General features: G+C 48.0%; 1 protein-coding gene across 4 annotated transcripts in view; it reads left to right on the top strand.

The window, feature by feature from the left end:
• Positions 1-19,446, top strand: part of PDE2A (phosphodiesterase 2A) — a 505,312-nt gene that overhangs the window by 293,409 nt on the left and 192,457 nt on the right. For all 4 annotated transcript variants that reach the window (XR_010909616.1, XM_067466418.1, XM_067466420.1 and 1 more), the window contains one exon: positions 10,180-10,269. Coding sequence is in view for 3 of the 4 variants with exons in the window: in XM_067466418.1 (XP_067322519.1) it covers positions 10,180-10,269 (90 nt within the window). In the remaining variant the exon portion in view is untranslated. The remainder of the gene's footprint in view (positions 1-10,179; positions 10,270-19,446) is intronic.

Genomic DNA, 19,446 nt, shown 5'->3' with positions numbered 1-19,446 from the left:
CCTTCCCACTTTCCTCCCTCCTTCCCTTCCTTCCCTTCCTTCCTTCCTTCCTTCCTTCCTTCCTTCCTTCCTTTCTTCTATCCATCCATCCATCCATCTTTCCCTTCCACCCTTTTGTCCTTCCTCCCTTCCCTCTTTCCTCCTTACTTTCTTTTCACCCTTTTGTCCTTCCTTCCCTCTTTCCTCCCTCCCTGCCTCCTTCCCTTCCTTCCTTCCTTCCTTCCTTCCTTCCTTCCTTCCTTCCTTCCTTCCTTCCGTCCATCCATGCATCAATTTTCCCTTCCACCCTTTCGTCCTTCCTCCCTTCCCTCTTTCCTCCTTCTTTTCCTTCCACCTTTTCGTCCTTCCTTCCCTCTTTCCTCCCTCTTTCCCTTCCTTCCTTCCATCTTTCCCTTCCACCCTTTCGTCCTTCCTCCCTTCCCTCTTTCCTCCTCCCTTTCCTTCCACACTTTCATCCTTCCTTCCCTCTTTCCTCCTTCCTTCCTTCCTTCCATCCATCTTTTCCACCCTTTCATCTTTCCTCCTTTCCCTCTTTCCTCCTTCTTTTCCTTCCACCCTTTTGTCCTTCCTTCCCTTTCCTCTCCTTCCCTTCCATTTTTCCCAACCATTTTCATCCTTCCTTCCTTCCCTCTTTCCTTCTTCCTTCCCTCTCTCCCTCTTTCTCCTTCCTTTCTTCCCTTATATCTTTCCTTCCTTCTCTCTTTCCTCTCTCTCTCCTCTTCCTCAATCCATTCCCTCCCTCCCTTCCTTCTCTTTTTACTTCCTCCTTTTGTCCTTTTGCTAGGAGAAGGTTGAGAGAGAACATGAGAACTATGTCTCAAAATTGCAAAGGGTGTCCCACTGAGGAGTAAGAGAGGAAAACTCTTACTTCAGTCACCTTCGGGCTGAAATGGGCGGGATAGAAATAATGTAAACAAACAAACAAACAAATTAATTAATTAATTAATAAACTGACTTTCTGCTGCTCTAGAAACCAGACACAAGAAGAGAGCCATGGGTTCAAATTGCAGGGAAAGAGATACAGCTGAGAAGATTAGGAAGAACTTCCTGGAGATTGGACTAGGCTGCCTCGGAGTGTGGTGGAGTCTCCTTCTCTGGAGGGTGTCTATTGGGAGTGCTTTGATTGTACCTTCGTGCATGGCAGGGGGTTGGACTGGATGGCCCTTGGGGGTCTCTCCCAGCTCTAGAACTCTAGGATTCTATATCAGGAGTTCCTTTTTCCTTTTAGGCAATCCCTCATTGGACGAGTAAGATGGTCTTCCATTGTGCGTTTCCTTTTGGGTCGTAGGTGACTGTGGAGACCTATTCTTGACCTGCATCTTCTCCCACAGTGAGGGGATTGGTTTCCAGGTGGAAGGCGGTCCCGGTCGGGGTTGGCTTGATGCGCCTTCCTCCCGGCACGTTTCTCTCTTTCACCCTCCACTCGTGCCTCCTCAAATTCTGCAGCACTGCTGGTCACAGCTGACCTCCAGCTGGAGCGGTCAAGGGCCAAGGTTCTCAGTGTCTATGCCACTTTTTAAGGTTGGCTTTGAGGCCATCTTTAAATCTCTTTTCCTGCCCACCAACGTTCCGTTTTCCGTTCTTAAGTTCAGAGTAGAGCAACTGCTTTGGGAGACGGTGGTCAAGCATCCGGACAACATTGCCGGCCCAGCGGAGTTGATGGCAGAGGACCATCGCTTCAATGCTGGTGGTCTTTGCTTCTTCCAGCATGGTGACGTTTGTCCACTTGTCTTCCCAAGAGATTTGCAGGATTTTCCGGAGGGAGCGCTGATGGAATCGTTCCAGGAGTTGCATGTGACGTCTGTAGACAGTCCACGTTTCGCAGGCATAGAGCAGGGTTGGGAGGGGAATAGCTTTATAGACAAGCCCCTTGGTCTCCCTACGGATGTCCCAGTCCTCAAACACTCTGTTCTTCATTCGGAAAAAGCTGCACACGCAGAGCTCAGGCAGTGTTGTATTTCAGCCTCAAAGTTGATGTCTGTAGACAGTCCACGTTTCGCAGGCGTATAGCAGGGCTGGGAGGACAATAGCTTTATAAACAAGCACCTTGGTCTCCCTACGGATGTCCCAGTTCTCAAACACTCTCTGCTTCATTAGGGAAAATGCTGCACTCGCAGAGCTCAGGCGGTGTTGTATTTCGGTGTCGATGTTGACTTTGGTGGAGAGGTGGCTGCCAAGGGAGCAAGGCGGGGTCTCACGAATACACTTTTTCTCTCCCGTCCACCATCTCATCCTGACCAAGACCAACCCTTTTGGGATCTAAAGTTTTCCTGTCTTTCCTTCACTTTCCGCCTCTGAAAGAGAAGAGGAAGGGGAGGAAAGGGCAGGGAGGGGGCTTGGGAGGAACCCCCTCCCTCCTGGCCCACCCACCCTCAATTTAGAAACTTTTCCCATGCCTGATCTAGACTGAGAAAAGTAATAATAGCAGGAGTCTCTTCTGCTTTGGTCACATTCCACCTGGGACAACCCTGTGTAAGCGTGGGGGGAAGAGAATAGTGACCAGAATAAGACTTAGAGAAGTTACTTTTCAAAACTACAACTCCTAGAATCCACTTAGACAGCATGACAAGCATAGCTGGGAGGTTCTAGAACTTGTTGGTGTTTTTGTTTTGGAGCTCCTAAGGTGGACTTACCAAGGTCTGTCTATGGTGAAATTTGTTTCGCTGGGGTTTGCTTTTACTGTCCTCTGAGGCCGAGAAAGTGTGACTCCCCTCAAGGTCACCTAGTGCCTTTTCACAGCCCCAGCGAAAGGAATTTTTCCTCGAGTTCTGGTGTTGACTGAGGTTGCCGTGGTAGCAGGAGATCCCAGGATGCAAGGAAAAGATGGCCGGCCTTTCCCAAGCAAGGGAACAGACCTTGCCAATTGAGGTACCCAACTCATTTCACTTAGGCGATCCCACGTAGTCCGAGGACGATGGTCCTCCAAGTGTAGTGTCCTGGAGGTGGGTCTGTAGGTGACTGTGGAGCCCTATTCTTGATCAGCATCTTCTCCCGCAGTGAGGGCATTGGTTTCCAGGTGGAAGGTGGTCCTGGTCGGGGTTGGCTTGATGTGCCTTCCTCTTGGCATGTTTCTCCCTTTCGCCCTCCATTTGTGTCTCTTCAAATTCTGCAGCACTGCTGGTCACAGCTGACCTCCAACTGGAGCACTCAAGAGCCAGGGCTTCCCAGTTCTCTGTGTCTATTTATTTATTATTTATTTATTTTGGGCATTTCTACTCCGCCCTTCTCAACCCCCAATGGGGGGACTCAGGGCGGCTTACAACTGACACAAGTCGATGCCAACAATTCAACAGATAAAACTCATAACAACAATAACCACAAGTTAAAACATTCAATTAATACAATAACAACTAAAAGCCGATCTAGTGGCCAACGTTCTCCAAGTTCTAAAATCCGTAAGTCCATTCAGCATTACCCATAGTCCTTTCCAAATTCTGGTTGTCATTACCTTATCAGTCTGCCAGATTACCCAAAGGCCTGTTCCCATATCCATGTTTTCAGCTTCCTTCTGAAGAAGAGGAGGGATGTTGATGAGCTTCAGTTGATGACCACAGTTTTTAAGGTTGGCTTTGAGCCCATCTTTCCATCTCTTTTCCTGTCCTCCAACATTCCGTTTCCATTCTTGAGTTCGGAGTAGAGCAACTGGTTTGGGAGACGGTGGTCGGGCATCCAGACACCGTGGCTGGTCCAGCGGAGTTGATGGCGGAGGACCATCACTTCAATGCTGGTGGTCTTTGCTTCTTCCAGCACACTGACATTTGTCTGCTTGTCTTCTCAAGAGATTTGCAGGATTTTCCGGAGGCAGTGTTGATGGAATCGTTCCATGAGTTGTGTGTAACGTCTGTTACAGTCCACGTCTCGCAGGCATATAGCAGGGTTGGGAGGACAACGACTTTATTACCAAGCCCCTGGGTCTCCCTACGGATGTCCTGGTCCTCAAACACTCTCTGTGTCCACGCACAGGTACCCACCTAAACAGAAGGCAAACAGGGAAAGAGGGCAGGAAGGAGACCAATCATTGGGGACTTCGTCCAGTCACCACCATAGATCTACCCTTCTTAGTTTTGGTTAATCAGTGTTCAACTTTGTGGGTACGTCTAGACTGTCAGATGAATGCAGTTTTGTACCCAAGCCCCATGCTAAGGTATCCTGGGACTGCGGGTGCCTCACCAACTTCTACATCCCAGGATTGTGCCAAGGCAGTTAAAGAGGTGCCAACTTTCTGGCAGGAGTTGCCTCTTTTGCAGGTATGGGCAAACTTTGGTCCTCTAGGTGTTTTGAACTTCAACTCCCACAATTCCTAACGTCCGGTAGCCCCTTTCTCTTACAGACTCTATTTGAATGGGAAGAAAGTGGGAACGCGAGAGAGCAACGAAGGTATTTTAAAAGCTGCTCAAATTGGGATTGCAAAGGATGCAAAACAGGAGTGTCTGTTATATTTTGCTGCAAGGCCAAAACACTTACCTCTGAACATATCTTTCAGGCTCCTGTTTGTGCTTCCTTTCATGGAACACACAGCTGTGTTTTCTATTTTCCGAATGGACGCAATAGCAGGCACACTGATGGAGGAAAGCTTGTTTGCAAACCTCTGAAATGTGTTTGCGGGGATATTTTAAATTAAATTCCCCCTATTTGTGTGCAGGTTTTTGAATGCCTTCATTTTCTTGCACGGAATTGACTCTCAACCTGGCAATGTATGAAACTGGATCCATAAATTGCACCTATTTCTGTCTTTGCTCTAAGTGGCATGAATAGGATTTAGACTCCGCATTTCCCTTGAAGTCACAGCATCTTTACATTTGCTTTTTCAGATGCATCTACACTGTATTTTTATTTCTCATGTCAGGGCAGCCAGTCAATTATATTACATTTCTAACAGAACAAAGCAAACAAACAGAGAAAATACAAAATGTGTGAGTTTGGTAGTGGGTTAAATGTCCTTTGACCAGTATCTGGCCCCTTGGAGTGCCTCTGGTGTTGCCGCAAGAAGGTCCTCCATTGTGCATGTGGCGGGGCTCAGGCTGCATTGCAGCAGGTGGTCAGTGGTTTGCTCTTCTCCACACTCGCATGTCGTGGATTCTACTTTGTGGCCCCATTTCTTGAGGTTGGCTCTGCATCTCGTGGTGCCAGAGCGCAGTCTGTTCAGCGCCTTCCAAGTCACCCCGTCTTCTGTGTGCCCAGGGCGGAGTCTCTCATCTGGTATCAGCCATTGGTTGAGGTTGTGGGTTTGAGCCTGCCACTTTTGGACTCTCGCTTGCTGAGGTGTTCCAGCAAGTGTCTCTGTAGATCTTAGAAAACTATGTCTAGATTTGAGTCGTTGGCGTGCTGGCTGATACCCAAACAGGGGATGAGCTGGAGATGTCTCTGCCTTGGTCCTTTCACTCTTGGCTGCTACTTCCTGGCGAATGTCAGGTGGTGCAATACCGGCTAAGCAATCTAATTTCTCCAGTGTTGTAGGGTGCAGACACCCCGTGATAATGCGGCATGTCTCATTCAGAGCCACATCCACTGTCTTAGTGTGGTGAGATGTGTTCCACACTGGGCATGCATACTCAGCAGCAGAGTAGCATAGCGCAAGGGCAGATGTCTTCACTGTGTCTGGTTGTGATCCCCAGGTTGTGCCAATCAGCTTTTGTATGATATTGTTTCTAGCACCCACTTTTTGCTTGATGTTCAGGCCGTACTTCTTGTAGGTAAGAGCACGGTCCAGAGTGACTCCCAGGTATTTGGGTGCGCTGCAATGCTCCCGTGGGATTCCTTCCCAGGTCATCCTCAGACTTCGGGATGCTTGTCTGTTCTTGAGATGAAAAGCACTGGATCCATAAATTGCACCTATTTCTGTGTTTGCTCTAAGTGGCATGAATAGGGGAGTGCCATTATTAAAAAAAATAGGATTTAGGCTCTGCATTTCCCTTGAAGTCACATCATCTTTACATTTCCTTTTTAGATGCATCTATACTGTACTTACTTAGGCGATCCCTCGTTGGACGAGTAAGATGGTCTTCCATCATGGGTTTCCTTGTGGGTCCGCATGTGGCTGTGGAGCCCTATTCTTGCTCTGCATCTTCTTCCGCAGTGAGGGCATTGGTTTCCAGGTGGAAGGCAGTCCCGGTCGGGGTTGGCTTGACGCGCCTTCCTCCTGGCACGTTTCTCTCTTTCACCCTCCACTCGTGCCTCCTCGAATTCTGCAGCACTGCTGGTCACAGCTGACCTCCAGCTGGAGCGCTCAAGGGCCAGGGCCTCCCAGTTCTCAGTGTCTATGCCAGAGTTTTTAAGGTTGGCTTTGAGCCCATCTTTAAATCTCTTTTCCTGTCCACCAACATTCCGTTTTCCGTTCTTGAGTTCGGAGTAGAGCAACTGCTTTGGGAGACGGTGGTCAGGCATCCGGACAACGTGGCCGGCCCAGCGGAGTTGATGTTGGAGGACCATCGCTTCAATGCTGGTGGTCTTTGCTTCCTCCAGCACGCTGACGTTTGTCCGCTTGTCTTCCCAGGAGATTTGCAGGATTTTCCGGAGGCAGCGCTGATGGAATCGTTCCAGGAGCTGCATGTGACGTCTGTAGACAGTCCACGTCTCACAGGCATATAGCAGGGTTGGGAGGACAATAGCTTTATAGACAAGCACCTTAGTATCCCTACGGATGTCCCGGTCCTCAAACACTCTCTGCTTCATTCGGGAAAATGCTGCACTTGCAGAGCTCAGGCGGTGTTGTATTTCGGCGTCGATGTTGACTTTGGTGGAGAGGTGGCTGCCAAGGTAGCGGAAATGGTCGACATTTTCTAATGTTACACCATTAAGCTGTATCTCTGGCATTGGAGAGGGGACAGCTGGTGACTGCTGGAACAACACTTTGGTCTTCTCGATGTTCAGTGACAGGCCAAGCTTTGTGTATGCTTCTGCAAAGGTGTTGAGAGTGGCTTGTAGATCTTCTTCTGTATGCGCACAGACGACATTGTCATCAGCATACTGGAGTTCTACAACGGATGTTGTTGTGACCTTGGTTTTGGCCTTCAGTCTGCTGAGGTTAAATAGCTTGCCGTCTGTCCGATAGATGATTTCCACTCCGGTGGGAAGATTCCCATCAACAAGGTGAAGTATCATGGCGATGAAGATGGAGAATAAAGTTGGGGCAATAACACATCCCTGTTTGACACCCGATTCCACCTTAAATGGGTCACTTTGGGAGCCATTGCTGTCCAAGACTGTTGCCATCATGTCATCGTGGAGGAGCCGCAGGATGTTCACAAATTTGCTTGGGCATCCGATTTTTTGGAGGATGGTCCAGAGAGCGCTGCGATTCACTGTGTCGAATGCCTTTGCAAGGTCAATGAATGCCATGTACAGAGGTTGGTTTTGTTCCCTGCATTTTTCTTGGAGCTGTCGTGCAGTGAAGATCATGTCCACAGTTCCTCTGGAGGGGCGGAAGCCGTTCTGGGATTCTGGGAGGGTGTCTTCTGAGAGGGGCAGAAGGCGGTTTGCAAGGATTCTTGCGAGGATTTTTCCAGCTGAGGTTAGAAGGGAGATACCTCGATAGTTTCCGCAGTCTGTTCTTTCCCCTTTTTTGAAGAGGGTGATGATGGTGGCATCCCTGAAGTCTGCTGGGATTTTCTCGGTCACCCACACTTTTTCTATGAGCTGGTGGAGTTGGTGTGTCAGCGCAGGTCCTCCCTCTTTAAAGATTTCAGCAGGGATCCCGTCCGGTCCGCTGGCTTTGTAGTTCTTTTGTTGGCTGATGGCATTGCTGACTTCTTCCAAACTAGGCAGTGCTGCAAGCTCATCCCTGGTTTGTTGTTGCGGGATTTGTGAGAGGACCTCTTCGGCCACACTGGAGCTGCGGTTTAGGAGGCTTTGGTAGTGTTCTTTCCAACGTAGTGCAATTGACTTTTGGTCCTTCAGGAGTTTGGTTCCGTCTGATGAGCGTAGAGGCTGTATGGCATGGTTTCTTGGCCCATAGATGACCTTTGTGGCTTTGAAAAATCCTTGAGCATTATGGGTATCTGCCAGGTGTTGGATTTCTTCAGCCTTCTTTGTCCACCAGATGTTCTTGAGTTCTCTTGTCCTTCTTTGGACCTCAGCTTTTGCACTGGCGTAGATCTTTTTCTTAGCAGCACAGTTGATGTCTCTCTGCCATGCTTGGAAGGCTTTCCTTTTCTTGTCGATTAGCTGTTGGATCTCGATGTCATTTTCGTCAAACCAGTCTTGATGTTTCTTGGCTTGGTATCCAATAGTTTCTTCGCAGGCTTGGATGATGGAGGTCTTCAGTTTGTTCCAATGTTCCTCAACATTTTCGGGGTGCTCTGTGGGGAGATGGTCCTTGAGTGCTGTTTGGAGATGGGCTCGCCTGGAGGGCTCCTGAAGGGCTTGGGTGTTCATTTTGCGCCTTGTCTTTCTTCCTTGGAGTCTGCGCTTGGGGGCGATCTTGATAGCCATCGTGGATCGGATTAGCCTGTGGTCGGTCCAGCAGTCGTCAGCACCTGTCATGGCTCTTGTGAGGAGTATGTCACGGCGGTCTCTGGCACGTGTGATTACATAGTCTAAGAGGTGCCAATGCTTTGACCGGGGGTGCTTCCATGATGTCTTGAACTTGTTTTTCTGGCGGAAGAGCGTGTTGGTGATGACAAGGTTGTGCTCCGCACATTTGGTGAGAAGCAGGATGCCATTCGAGTTGCTGTTTCCAACCCCGTCTTTTCCGATGGTCCCTGGCCACAGGTCGAAGTCTCGCCCGACTCTTGCATTGAAGTCCCCCAGGAGAATGATTTTGTCCTCCTTAGGTATCCCCGATAGGACGGTGTCCAGCTGACAGTAGAATTTCTCCTTGATGTCTTCGTCAGCATCTAGTGTTGGTGCATAGGCACTTATGATGGTTGCCCGTTGGTTTTTGGCAAGATCGATTCGGAGGGTTGAGAGTCGTTCGTTGATGCCAGTGGGTGCTTCGGACAGATGTTTCATCAGATCATTTCTGATGGCGAAGCCAACTCCGTGCATTCTTTTGTCTTCTTCGGGCAGTCCCTTCCAGAAGAAGGTGTAGCCTCCTTTGTCTTCCTTCAGCTGTCCCTCTCCTGCTCTCCGGGTCTCCTGAAGGGCTGCTATGTCGATGTTGAAGCGTCCCAGCTCCCTTGCGATGATGGCAGTTCTGCGTTCGGGGCGTTCACTGTCACTGTTGTCCATCAGTGTCCGTACGTTCCACGTACCGAAGTTCATTTTTCTTTTTTGGCCGCAGGATGGTGACCCCACTGGACGCGGCAGTCCAGTCAGGGATAAGTGAGGCAGACTATGTTTAGGGCACCCTTTCTAGCCCCCTCCCCGTGTGGGGTGAGCAGAGTGGGTCCTAAAAAGGGCTGCTCAGTCGCGGATACAGCTGCCGAACTACTCAACTGCCTCGGACCTTGAGGTAGAACGACTGAGTCCGTACCCACCGCCCATGTGCCAGTCTGTGACTAGGGGCTTCCAGATTTCACAGTCCTGCCCCCGTCGCCACTCGCTGATCGCCATGGGACTTTGGTTAGTTGGTTTTTATTTTCTTTGGAAGACGCCTGTGCGTGGGTTTTTTTAATGTGTGGAGGTCAGTGCACAAATGATCAACACACAGACTTCACAGAGTGAGGTTCCACTGGTGATGTAGTTTAACACAATGACCGTGGCTTCTCAGTCTGTTGCAGCCTTCTTCCGCCTTCGCAGCCGTTGTAACATGTGCCATGTTATCCTCCGCCTGCTCCGCCGTTGAGGTCTTTGGGTCTTCAGACTGTGCTTGGTCTGGGACCTCCCCCGCGGCCACTCCTGGGAGTGCACGACTCCAGTTGTTGTGCCCACAGGTTCATCGGAACACGCAAGCCCCCTCACCACGACAAGGTGACAGTCCATCGAGGGGGACTGTAGAAAAAATGCCGTTTGACATCGCTTTAAATGCAGTGACTCAATGGTGTGGAATTATGGGAGTTGTAGTTTGCTGAGGTTCCAGCCCTCTTTGGCAGAGAAGGCTAAAGAGATCCTGCACAACTACGAATCCCATTATTCCATAGCACTGAGACATGACAATTAAAGTGGCAGCAAATTGCATTGCATCGAGGACCCAGAAATTCATAGAGAAATAACGGGAAATTTGCACACTCTTGCAATTCCATAGAAGAAGCCAAATATACCAAATGTTTTAATGCACTTTTTTCTTCTTCTTTTTCCCAGGATGCCTTGCTGAGCTTGGGCTCCGTGATTGATATCTCCAGCCTCCGGGAAGTCATTAAAGATGCCATTGCCTCAGTCCTCCCCAAAGTGGTAAGTCCAACATAGTTTTGGTCCAATCTACACTCAATGCAGTTTGACAGTATTTTAATTGCCAAGGCTCGTTTCTATGGAATCCTGGGATATGTAGTTTGATGGTGAGGTCAAAATTCAGCTACCTGCCAAAGAAGCAGGCTGATAGTCCGGCACGGTCCTTTGGAGGCCCGATCAACATGCAAACCGGATTTGAAGGCAACAGGAATGGAGGTTTATTACTTTCAGGCCTGAAAGAATGTCAGATATAGAGTCTCCGCTCAAAAGGATCAGACATAAAGCATGCAGTACAGTACAAGGTTGTCATGTATCATGTTCTGTAGTTGATGGTGGTTGGTGGTGGTAGGCCTAGCAGTTGGTGATGGAAGGGTTAATGTAAGTCTTCGTTTTAAAGGGTTGAGTAATCTATTAGTAAGAGTTCATGGGTGAAAGCAGTTAATGGTGGAGGTATGCAAGAGATAGGTTGCAGTTGGGCGTTTCTAGATATAATGAGCTAGCCTTGGGACTGATCTTTGTGAGAAAAGTATTTGTCTTATTTTGGTGGTAGATGCTGCTGGTTTTCCCCCAGGTTTGTGGATTTTTGGTATCCTGACCTGTCTCCTGTGCTCTTGGAATCCTGGAATCTTGAATCTTTGGACTGCCTTTTGACTACAGTATACGCTCTTGATCCCTGGACTTTGCTCACTGAACTCTCAGCATTTGACCATTAGACTGGACCCTTTGACTACGGTGTAGCATTTGCTATCAGTTTTTGTTTTTTATTCTGTAGCTGAGTGCTATCTTCATGTTTTATATTATGGACTATTAAAACAGCCAGGAAGCAAGTGCTGTTTTAATTAAATTGTTTAACACAAACTGGGAGTTTGGTTCATCTCTACCTGAATATGGCAGAGCCCTGGCAACATGACAAAGGTGTTTTATTCTCTTTGACAGCCATTCGAAATCCCCTCGCCCTGACTGGTCAGAAAGCTGGTCCAAAGGATGTGGGTCTTTGTTGAGGAATCCTCTTGACATCAGAGTAGTCAGAGAGGGAAAAAAAAAGAGGCTGTCATTTGTGGGTTAGAAGCCAGTATTGTTTGGAAAGGTCTGCGATAGAAAAGGAGTGGACAGATAAAATATTCTGAGGCGATATGTAATGAGATTAATGAGATTATTTGCCAAGTCTGATTTGAACAAAGGGGAGGGAGGTTATGTAAGTATGAACCGTTCAGTGTAAAACATATAGATTGTCGGGTTCCTGGCCTCTGCCGGTACGCAGGCAGAGGTTATCCAAACAACAGCAGGCTTGTATCAAAACTCTTTTACTTAAAAAAGTAATTCAAACACTTTATTTATTTAATTAATTATTTACAGTATTTATATTCCACCCTTCTCAGCCTGCAGGGGACTCAGGGCGGATTTTTTTTTTTTTGGGTCATGTCAGGAGCAACTTGAGAAACTGCAAGTCGCTTCTGGGGTGAGAGAATTGGCCGTCTGCAAGGACGTTGCCCAGGGGACGCCTGGATGATTTGATGTTTTTATCATCCTTGTGGGAGGCTCCTCTCATGTCCCCCCATGAGGAGCTGGAGCTGATAGAGGGAGCTCATTCAAACCTGTGACCTGTCGGTCTTCAGTCCTGCCGGTACAGGGGTTTAACCCACTGCGCCACCGGGAGCTCCATCCACCGGGGGCAGATTACAATGTACATATACATGGCAAACATTCAATGCCATAGACACACAACATATATAGACAGATACTTAGAGGCTATTTAACATTCCAGCTTTTCATGAAGATATTCTGGCCACCAGGGGAGCTGTTGCTTTACCGTCCATTTATGACACTGATGAAGTTCTTCCTCATTCTTTGCATGCTTGCTGGAGATTTTTATGGCCTCATAAATTAGTTAAATTAGCCTCCCCGCATAAGCGGTACCTAAATTTCCTACTTGACAGATGCAACTGTCTTTCGGGCTGCAAAGGTCAACAGCAAGCTACACAAATTGGTTGGACGCTCACTCCGACCTGGTCTGGCTTCAAACTCACGACCTTTCAGTCAGTAGTGATCTTAATGCAGCTGACTCCCAGCCAGCTGCGCCACATTCCTGGTGCTGATTCTACTTGGCTGTTTCCAGGTCCAATTTCAAACATAAAGATAGCACCCATCTGAAGTCACAAACAAAGTCTCATTAAATTGGGAGTACTGGAAATACTGGTTCAGGATCCAGGATAAACAGGGTTGCAGTCCAAGAGTCAAAGGCTGAGGGTTCATGGAGTAACGTTCTAAGATTCAAGTGTACAAAGCATAGTCATAGTTCCAAAGGTGAAGCCAGATAATCCAGAGTTCAAGGGAAATCCAAAAACTAGAGTCAAGAGTCAGTCCAGTGATTCAAGGTACATCAAGGTCCACAATAAGATACAAGAGCAACAGAGTCCGCAACAAGATTATCTTTCCACCACCTATTGAAAACTGCCGCCATCGCATGTGGTCGCTAACATCTCACTTGCCAACCATCAATTTCCGGAGTACTGTGTTGACCATCTTCTGGCCCCAGCATTTTGGCAATTGGGCATCTCGTTTTTAGTTCCGTCTGTTTGACTTTTGATTGTGTGGACCACCCTTGGTTATTGCTAATTGCTAATTAATTCAACTCCATGACCAGTTGGTTATCTTGTGCACTTTACTAATTGTTGATCTTGCACTTTATGCCACTAGCACTTTAAACGACTTTTCGGTGCATTTAGCCAACTACAGCACTTTAATCTTGATTGTATAGCTAGTACCGATGCAGGCCTCCATGACGCATTTTAGTTAACATCTTGGGTCACTAAGCCATCGCATTTTTATTGTTGTTTTATCATACTGTGTTAAAACACCATCAGTAATTTAACAGCGTAATCCCTGCTCCAACTGTGTGTAACTTCTAACACCCATGTTTCCATCTGCGCCTTGGCAGCTGTTGACTTGGTTGCTAATTTTATATGTGGGTAAGGATAAATGGAATAGTGCGAGGGACCTTGAATATAGCTTAACGGGACTGAAGTACACCTGGAAGGATAAGCTATGGCAAAATGCAACTATAACATCGTATGTAAACCATAACGATCCCTGGTTTATTAGTATAAGCACCAAATGCGTCATGGAGGAGGGAGAGGCTTCCGTTAACCGAGGAGCCCCCATAGAAGTCGTGGTGGGGAAGGGGAGATACGGGAAAAGGAGACCTTTAATTCGGCCTAGGGAACGTGGAACAACTTTAGTAATCCCAAATCGGTCTCCTGATATGGTAAGCAGGTGTAACCAGGATGGCGGTCCCTCGGGATTGAAAGTGGTGCTGTTGAACGCCAGATCTGTCAACGGCAAAACAACTGTCATCCAGGATTTAATCTTGGATGAGCGGGCAGATCTGGCGTGCATCACGGAAACCTGGCTGGACGAAGCTGGAGGTGTAAATCTGACCCAGCTTTGCCCACCCGGGTTCTCTGTGCAGCATCAACCGAGATCCGGAGGGCGGGGAGGCGGGGTTGCAGTAGTCTATAGAGATTCTATTCCTCTGACCAGGACCCCCATCCCGCAGTCAACAAATTTTGAATGCGTCCACCTGAGGGTGGGTGACCGGGACAGATTAGGGATTCTGTTAGTGTACCGTCCACCTCGCTGCACTACAGTCTCCCTACCTGAGCTAGCGGGGGTAGTCTCGGACCTGGCATTGGAGTCCCAGCGGCTGCTTGTGCTGGGGGACTTCAATGTCCATGCTGAGGCTGCCCTAACGGGAGCGGCTCAGGACTTCATGTCTACCATGGCGACCATGGGGCTGTCCCAACAAGTATCTGGCCCCACCCACAGTGCTGGACATACATTGGACTTGGTTTTCTGTCAGGGATGGGAGGAAGGTGGCGGTGTTGAGGAGCTATCCATCTCTCCGTTGCCATGGACCGACCACTTCCTGGTCAGCTTTAGACTTACTGCGCCCCTTAACCTCCGCAGAGGTGGAGGACCTATTAAATTGGTCCGCCCCAGGAGGCTTATGGATCCGGAAGGATTCCTGATGGCTCTTGGGGATTTTCCCGCCACCGCGGTTGGTGATCCTGTTGATGCCCTGGTCGCTCTCTGGAATGGGGAGATGACCAGGGCAATAGACACGATTGCTCCAGAACGTCCCCTCTCAAGTAGCCGAGCTAAACCAGCCCCTTGGTTTACTGAGGAGCTGGCGGTGTTGAAGCGAAAGAAGAGGGAACTAGAGAGCGTGTGGCGTTCGGATCCGAGCGAGTCAAACCGAACACGGTTTGTGGCCTTTTTAAGGTCATATGCCGCGGCAATAAGAGCCGCTAAGAAAACTTTCTTCGCGGCCACTATTGCGTCTGCAAAGAACCGTCCGGCCGAACTGTTCCGAGTTGTCAGAGGCCTTTTAAAACCCACCATTCAGGATGGGTGCCCTGATGACTCGGCTGCTCGCTGTGAAGCTTTTGCTCGGTTCTTTGCAGACAAAGTCGCTTTGATCCGCTCTGGACTGGACACCGCATTAACGGCAGTCTCCGAGGATGTAACACGAGCATCTGCTTGTCCGATTTTGATGGATTCATTTCAATTGGTTCAAACCGAGGATGTGGACAAGGTGCTTGGAGGGATGAGAGCCACCACATGCATCCTAGACCCCTGCCCATCCTGGCTTCTAAAGGAGGCCAGAGGGGGATTGGCCGAGTGGGTTAAGGTGGTGGTTAATGCCTCCCTTCGGGAAGGCATTTTTCCAGCCAGCTTAAAGCAAGCTGTGATAAAACCGCTGTTGAAGAAGCCATCACTGGACCCCACTCAATTGGTAAACTATCGGCCTGTTTCCAATCTTCCCTTTTTGGGCAAAGTCATGGAACGTGTGGTGGCCTCACAACTCCAGGCATTCTTGGTAGACACGGATTATCTAGATCCGGCACAGTCTGGCTTTAGGCCGGGACATGGTACCGAGACAGCCTTGGTCGCCTTAGTGGATGATCTCCGTCGGGAGCTCGACAGGGGGAGTGTGTCCCTGTTGGTGCTACTCGACCTCTCAGCGGCCTTCGATACCGTCGACCACGGTATCCTTCTGGGACGCCTCGCGGGAATGGGTCTCGGAGGTACTGTTTTGCAGTGGCTCCGGTCATTCCTCGAGGGTCGGTCTCAGAAGGTGTCACTGGGGGACTCCTGCTCTACCCCACAACCTTTGTCTTGTGGGGTTCCTCAGGGTTCAATACTGTCCCCCATGTTGTTTAACATCTACATGAAGCCGCTGGGTGAGATCATCCGGAGTTTCGGAGTGCGGTGTCATCTGTACACAGATGATGTCCAACTCTGTCACTCCTTCCCACCTGCTACTAAGGAGGCTGTCGAAGTCCTGAACCGGTGCTTGGCCGCTGTGACGGTCTGGATGGGGGCGAACAAATTGAAATTGAATCCAGACAAGACAGAGGTGCTCCTGGTCAGTCGCAAGGCCGAACAGGGTATAGGGTTACAGCCTGTGTTAGACGGGGTCGCACTCCCCCTGAAGACACAGGTTCGCAGTTTGGGTGTGATCCTGGACTCATCGCTGAGCCTGGAGCCCCAGGTTTCGGCGGTGACCAGGGGAGCATTCGCACAGTTAAGACTCGTGCGCCAACTGCGACCGTACCTTGGGAAGTCTGACTTGGCCACGGTAGTCCACGCTCTGGTTACATCCCGTCTTGATTACTGCAACGCTCTCTACGTGGGGTTGCCTTTGAAGACGGCCCGGAAGCTCCAACTAGTCCAACGGGCGGCAGCCATGGTATTAACAGGAGCTGGACGCAGGGAGCACACAACTCCTCTGCTGTACCAGCTTCACTGGCTACCGATTAGCTACCGAGCCCAATTCAAAGTGCTGGTTTTGACCTTTAAAGCCCTAAACGGTTCTGGCCCTACATACCTATCCGAACGTATCTCGGCCTATCAGCCCACCAGGACCCTTAGATCTTCAGGAGAAGCCCTTCTCTCTATCCCACCTGCTTCACAGGTGCGGCTCGTGGGAACGAGAGATAGGGCCTTTTCTGTGGTGGCCCCCCGGCTTTGGAATGCCCTCCCTACTGAATTAAGATCAGCCACCTCGCTAATGGCATTTAGGAAAAAACTAAAAACCTGGATATTTGAGCAAGCCTTCAATTGACCCTCGATGTGATGTTTTTATCTGACCATGGATTAGCAATTAAGATAACGAATTTGGATGATGATTTTAACTATGAGATGTCCCGATCCGTATTGGTGGCCCAATACTGTGTATGTTTCTTGTATGTATTTTTAATTTTAATTTTATATGCTTAAATGAATTGTATATTTTAACATGTTGTAAACCGCAATGAGTCGCCGCACAGGCTGAGAAATTAGCGGTATACAAGCATACCAAATAAATAAAATAAATTATCATCACGGTTCAAGGTTCAGCAATGTTCAGCACAAGAGTTCGGGAATAACACCATCCACCAACCTGGGGGAAAACCCACCAGTCTCCAAAGCCAAGTATGAAAGATATTTTCCTCCCCCAAGAGCATCTCTAGGTAGGCTCTTTTTATGCAGCTGGCCTCCCTGATCGCTGCACCTGTAAGTCCTTACAGACAGATCACTCTGATCTTTAGAACCAGGAGGGAGATTAACCCCTTCCATACCCAACCTGCTAATCATATTCCTATATTAATTACCCCCTGACTGCCATGCATTATATACACTAACCACCACCAACTGCTGGGCATGCGACTGTAATAACCACCATAAACTGCGGGACATGACACAGATTTGATCTATATTCTGCTGATATCTGGTGGTGACTCATCCATGGATTCTCTCCAGAGATTGCAAACTGTATTTGATAGATTTACTTTATCAGATTGCCGTTGTCTCCTCCTGATGAACCCACTTTACAGTGGGTGGGGAGTCGGAAAAACCCCACAGGGACACACACAAGCATGTTACATTATTTAGGTTTCCCCCCAAAAGCAAGCGCTGAACTGCATATGCGCAGTCCTGATTTCCCAGCGCATCTTAGTTGTTTTTAATATACAACGTAGTCATAACCCTCTGGGGGTTATGACTATGTAAGTCTATCAGTTATTGGGTTGCTGTGCGTTTTCCAGGCTGTATGCCCATGTTCCAGAAGCATTCTCTCCTGACGTTATCCGTGATTCTTAAATAGAAGCCAGGAAGTAGGTGCTGATTTAATTAAATTGTTTAACACAAACTGGGAGTTTGGTTCATCTCTACCTGAATACGGCAGAGCCCTGGCAATGGGACAAAGGTGTTTTATTCTCTTTGACAGCCATTCAAAGTATAGTACTGCGACAACGAGCCAAACTGTTTTTGTTAAGGCAGTGTTTCTCAACCTTCCTAATGCCATGACCCCTTAATACATTTCCACATGTTGTGGTGACCCCCAACCGTAACATTATTTTCGCTGCTACTTCATAACTGTAATTTTGCCATTGTTATGAATCGTCATGTAACTATCTGATATGCAGGATGTATTTTCATTCACTGGACCAAATTTGGCACAAATACCCAATACACCCACATTTGAATACTGGTGGGGTTGGGGGGGGGGGTTGATTTTGTCATTTGGGAGTTGTAGTTGCAGGGATTTATAGTTCACCTACAATCAAAGAGAATTCTGAACTCCACCAATGGTGGAATTGAACCAGACTTAGTATACAGAACTCCCATGACCAACAGAAAACACTGGGAGGGTTTGGTGGGCATTGGCCTTGAGTTTTGGGAGTTGTAGTTCACCTACATCCAGAGTGCACTGTGGACTCAAACAATGATGGATATCGACCAAACTTGGCACAAATACTCAATATGCCCAAATATGAACATTGGTGGAGTTTTGGGGGAAATAGGCCTTAACATTAGGGAGTTTAAGTTGCTGGGATTTATAGTTGACCTACAATAAAGGAGCATTCTGAACCTCACAAACAAGAAAATTGGGACAAACTTCTCACACAGAACCCAGATGACCAACAGAAAATACTGTGTTTTCTGATGGTCTTTGGTGACCCCTCTGATACCCCCTCGTGACCCCCTCAGGGGTCCTGACCCCCAGGTTGAGAAACACTTTGTAAAGGGATTTGTAAATTTCATATATGATTTTAGAATCCCTGTTGAGTCTATCTTTTTGGGAAAGGGGTCGATTTTTCGATCTCAAAGGTAGATTGAGAAGGCTATACACCTTGTAAATGCAATGATTCAATGCTGTGGAGTTATGGGAGTTGTAGTTTGCTGAGGTCCCATAGCATTTAGACAACAAATCTGTATCTGGTGGGAAAGTGAAGAGAAAGGCTTTCAGTTTGGGGATCTGAGAAAACCTTATAATGATTCATGGGAGAGAGTTGCCTCAGTCAGGTCAACGTTGGAATTTGATCACGGTCTTGCTTCCAAGTGCTCTTAGTTTCATACATCAAGTTTTTGCCAAGCTTAAGGTTTGTCTGTGAGATTTTCCTGCTGTCTTGTTTCATGTATTCAAGTGCCTAGTTTCAAACAATGATAGATATGGACCAAACTTGGCACAAATAGTCAATATGCCCAAATATTAACCTTGGAGGGGTTTGGAGAAAATAGGCCTTGACATTTGGTAGTTGTAGTTGCTGGAATTTATAGTTCATCTACAATCAAAAAGACCCACCAACAATAGAATTGGGCCAAACTTCCCACACAGACCCGCCATGACCAACAGAAAATACTGTGTTTTCTGAGGGTCTTTGGTGACCCCTCTGACACCCCCTCATGACCCCCCCCCCAGGTGTCCCGACCCCCAGGTTGAGAAACACTGATCTACAGCAAAAGAGAGATAACAAACCTGTATCTGGTGGGAAGGTGAAGAGAAATGCTTTCAGTTTTGGGATCTGAGAAAGCCTTATAATGATTAATGGGAGAGAGTTGCCTCAGTCAGGTCAACGTTGGAATTTGATCACGGTCTTGCTCTTAGTTTCATACATCAAGTTTTTGCCAAGCTTAAGGTTTGTCTGTGAGATTTTCCTGCTGTCTTGCTTCATAGATTCAAGTGCCTAGTTTAATGGATTTCATGTACTTATGGATCTTGTTTTCCCTTGAAATTTATGGACTATTTTACATATTGGCATTTGCCCATATGTAAAATATCATTCCACAGAAGCACCCAGAACTGCTATTTTTTTCCTGCAAATCCCTCAAAACACTTCCCAAATTTTGTGCCAA

Source organism: Anolis sagrei, chromosome 3 (assembly GCF_037176765.1).
Source record: "Anolis sagrei isolate rAnoSag1 chromosome 3, rAnoSag1.mat, whole genome shotgun sequence".
Classification (NCBI taxonomy): Eukaryota; Metazoa; Chordata; class Lepidosauria; order Squamata; family Dactyloidae; genus Anolis; species Anolis sagrei.
Note: the sequence above shows the minus strand (reverse complement) of the source record. Positions and strands in the feature narration are given on the sequence as shown.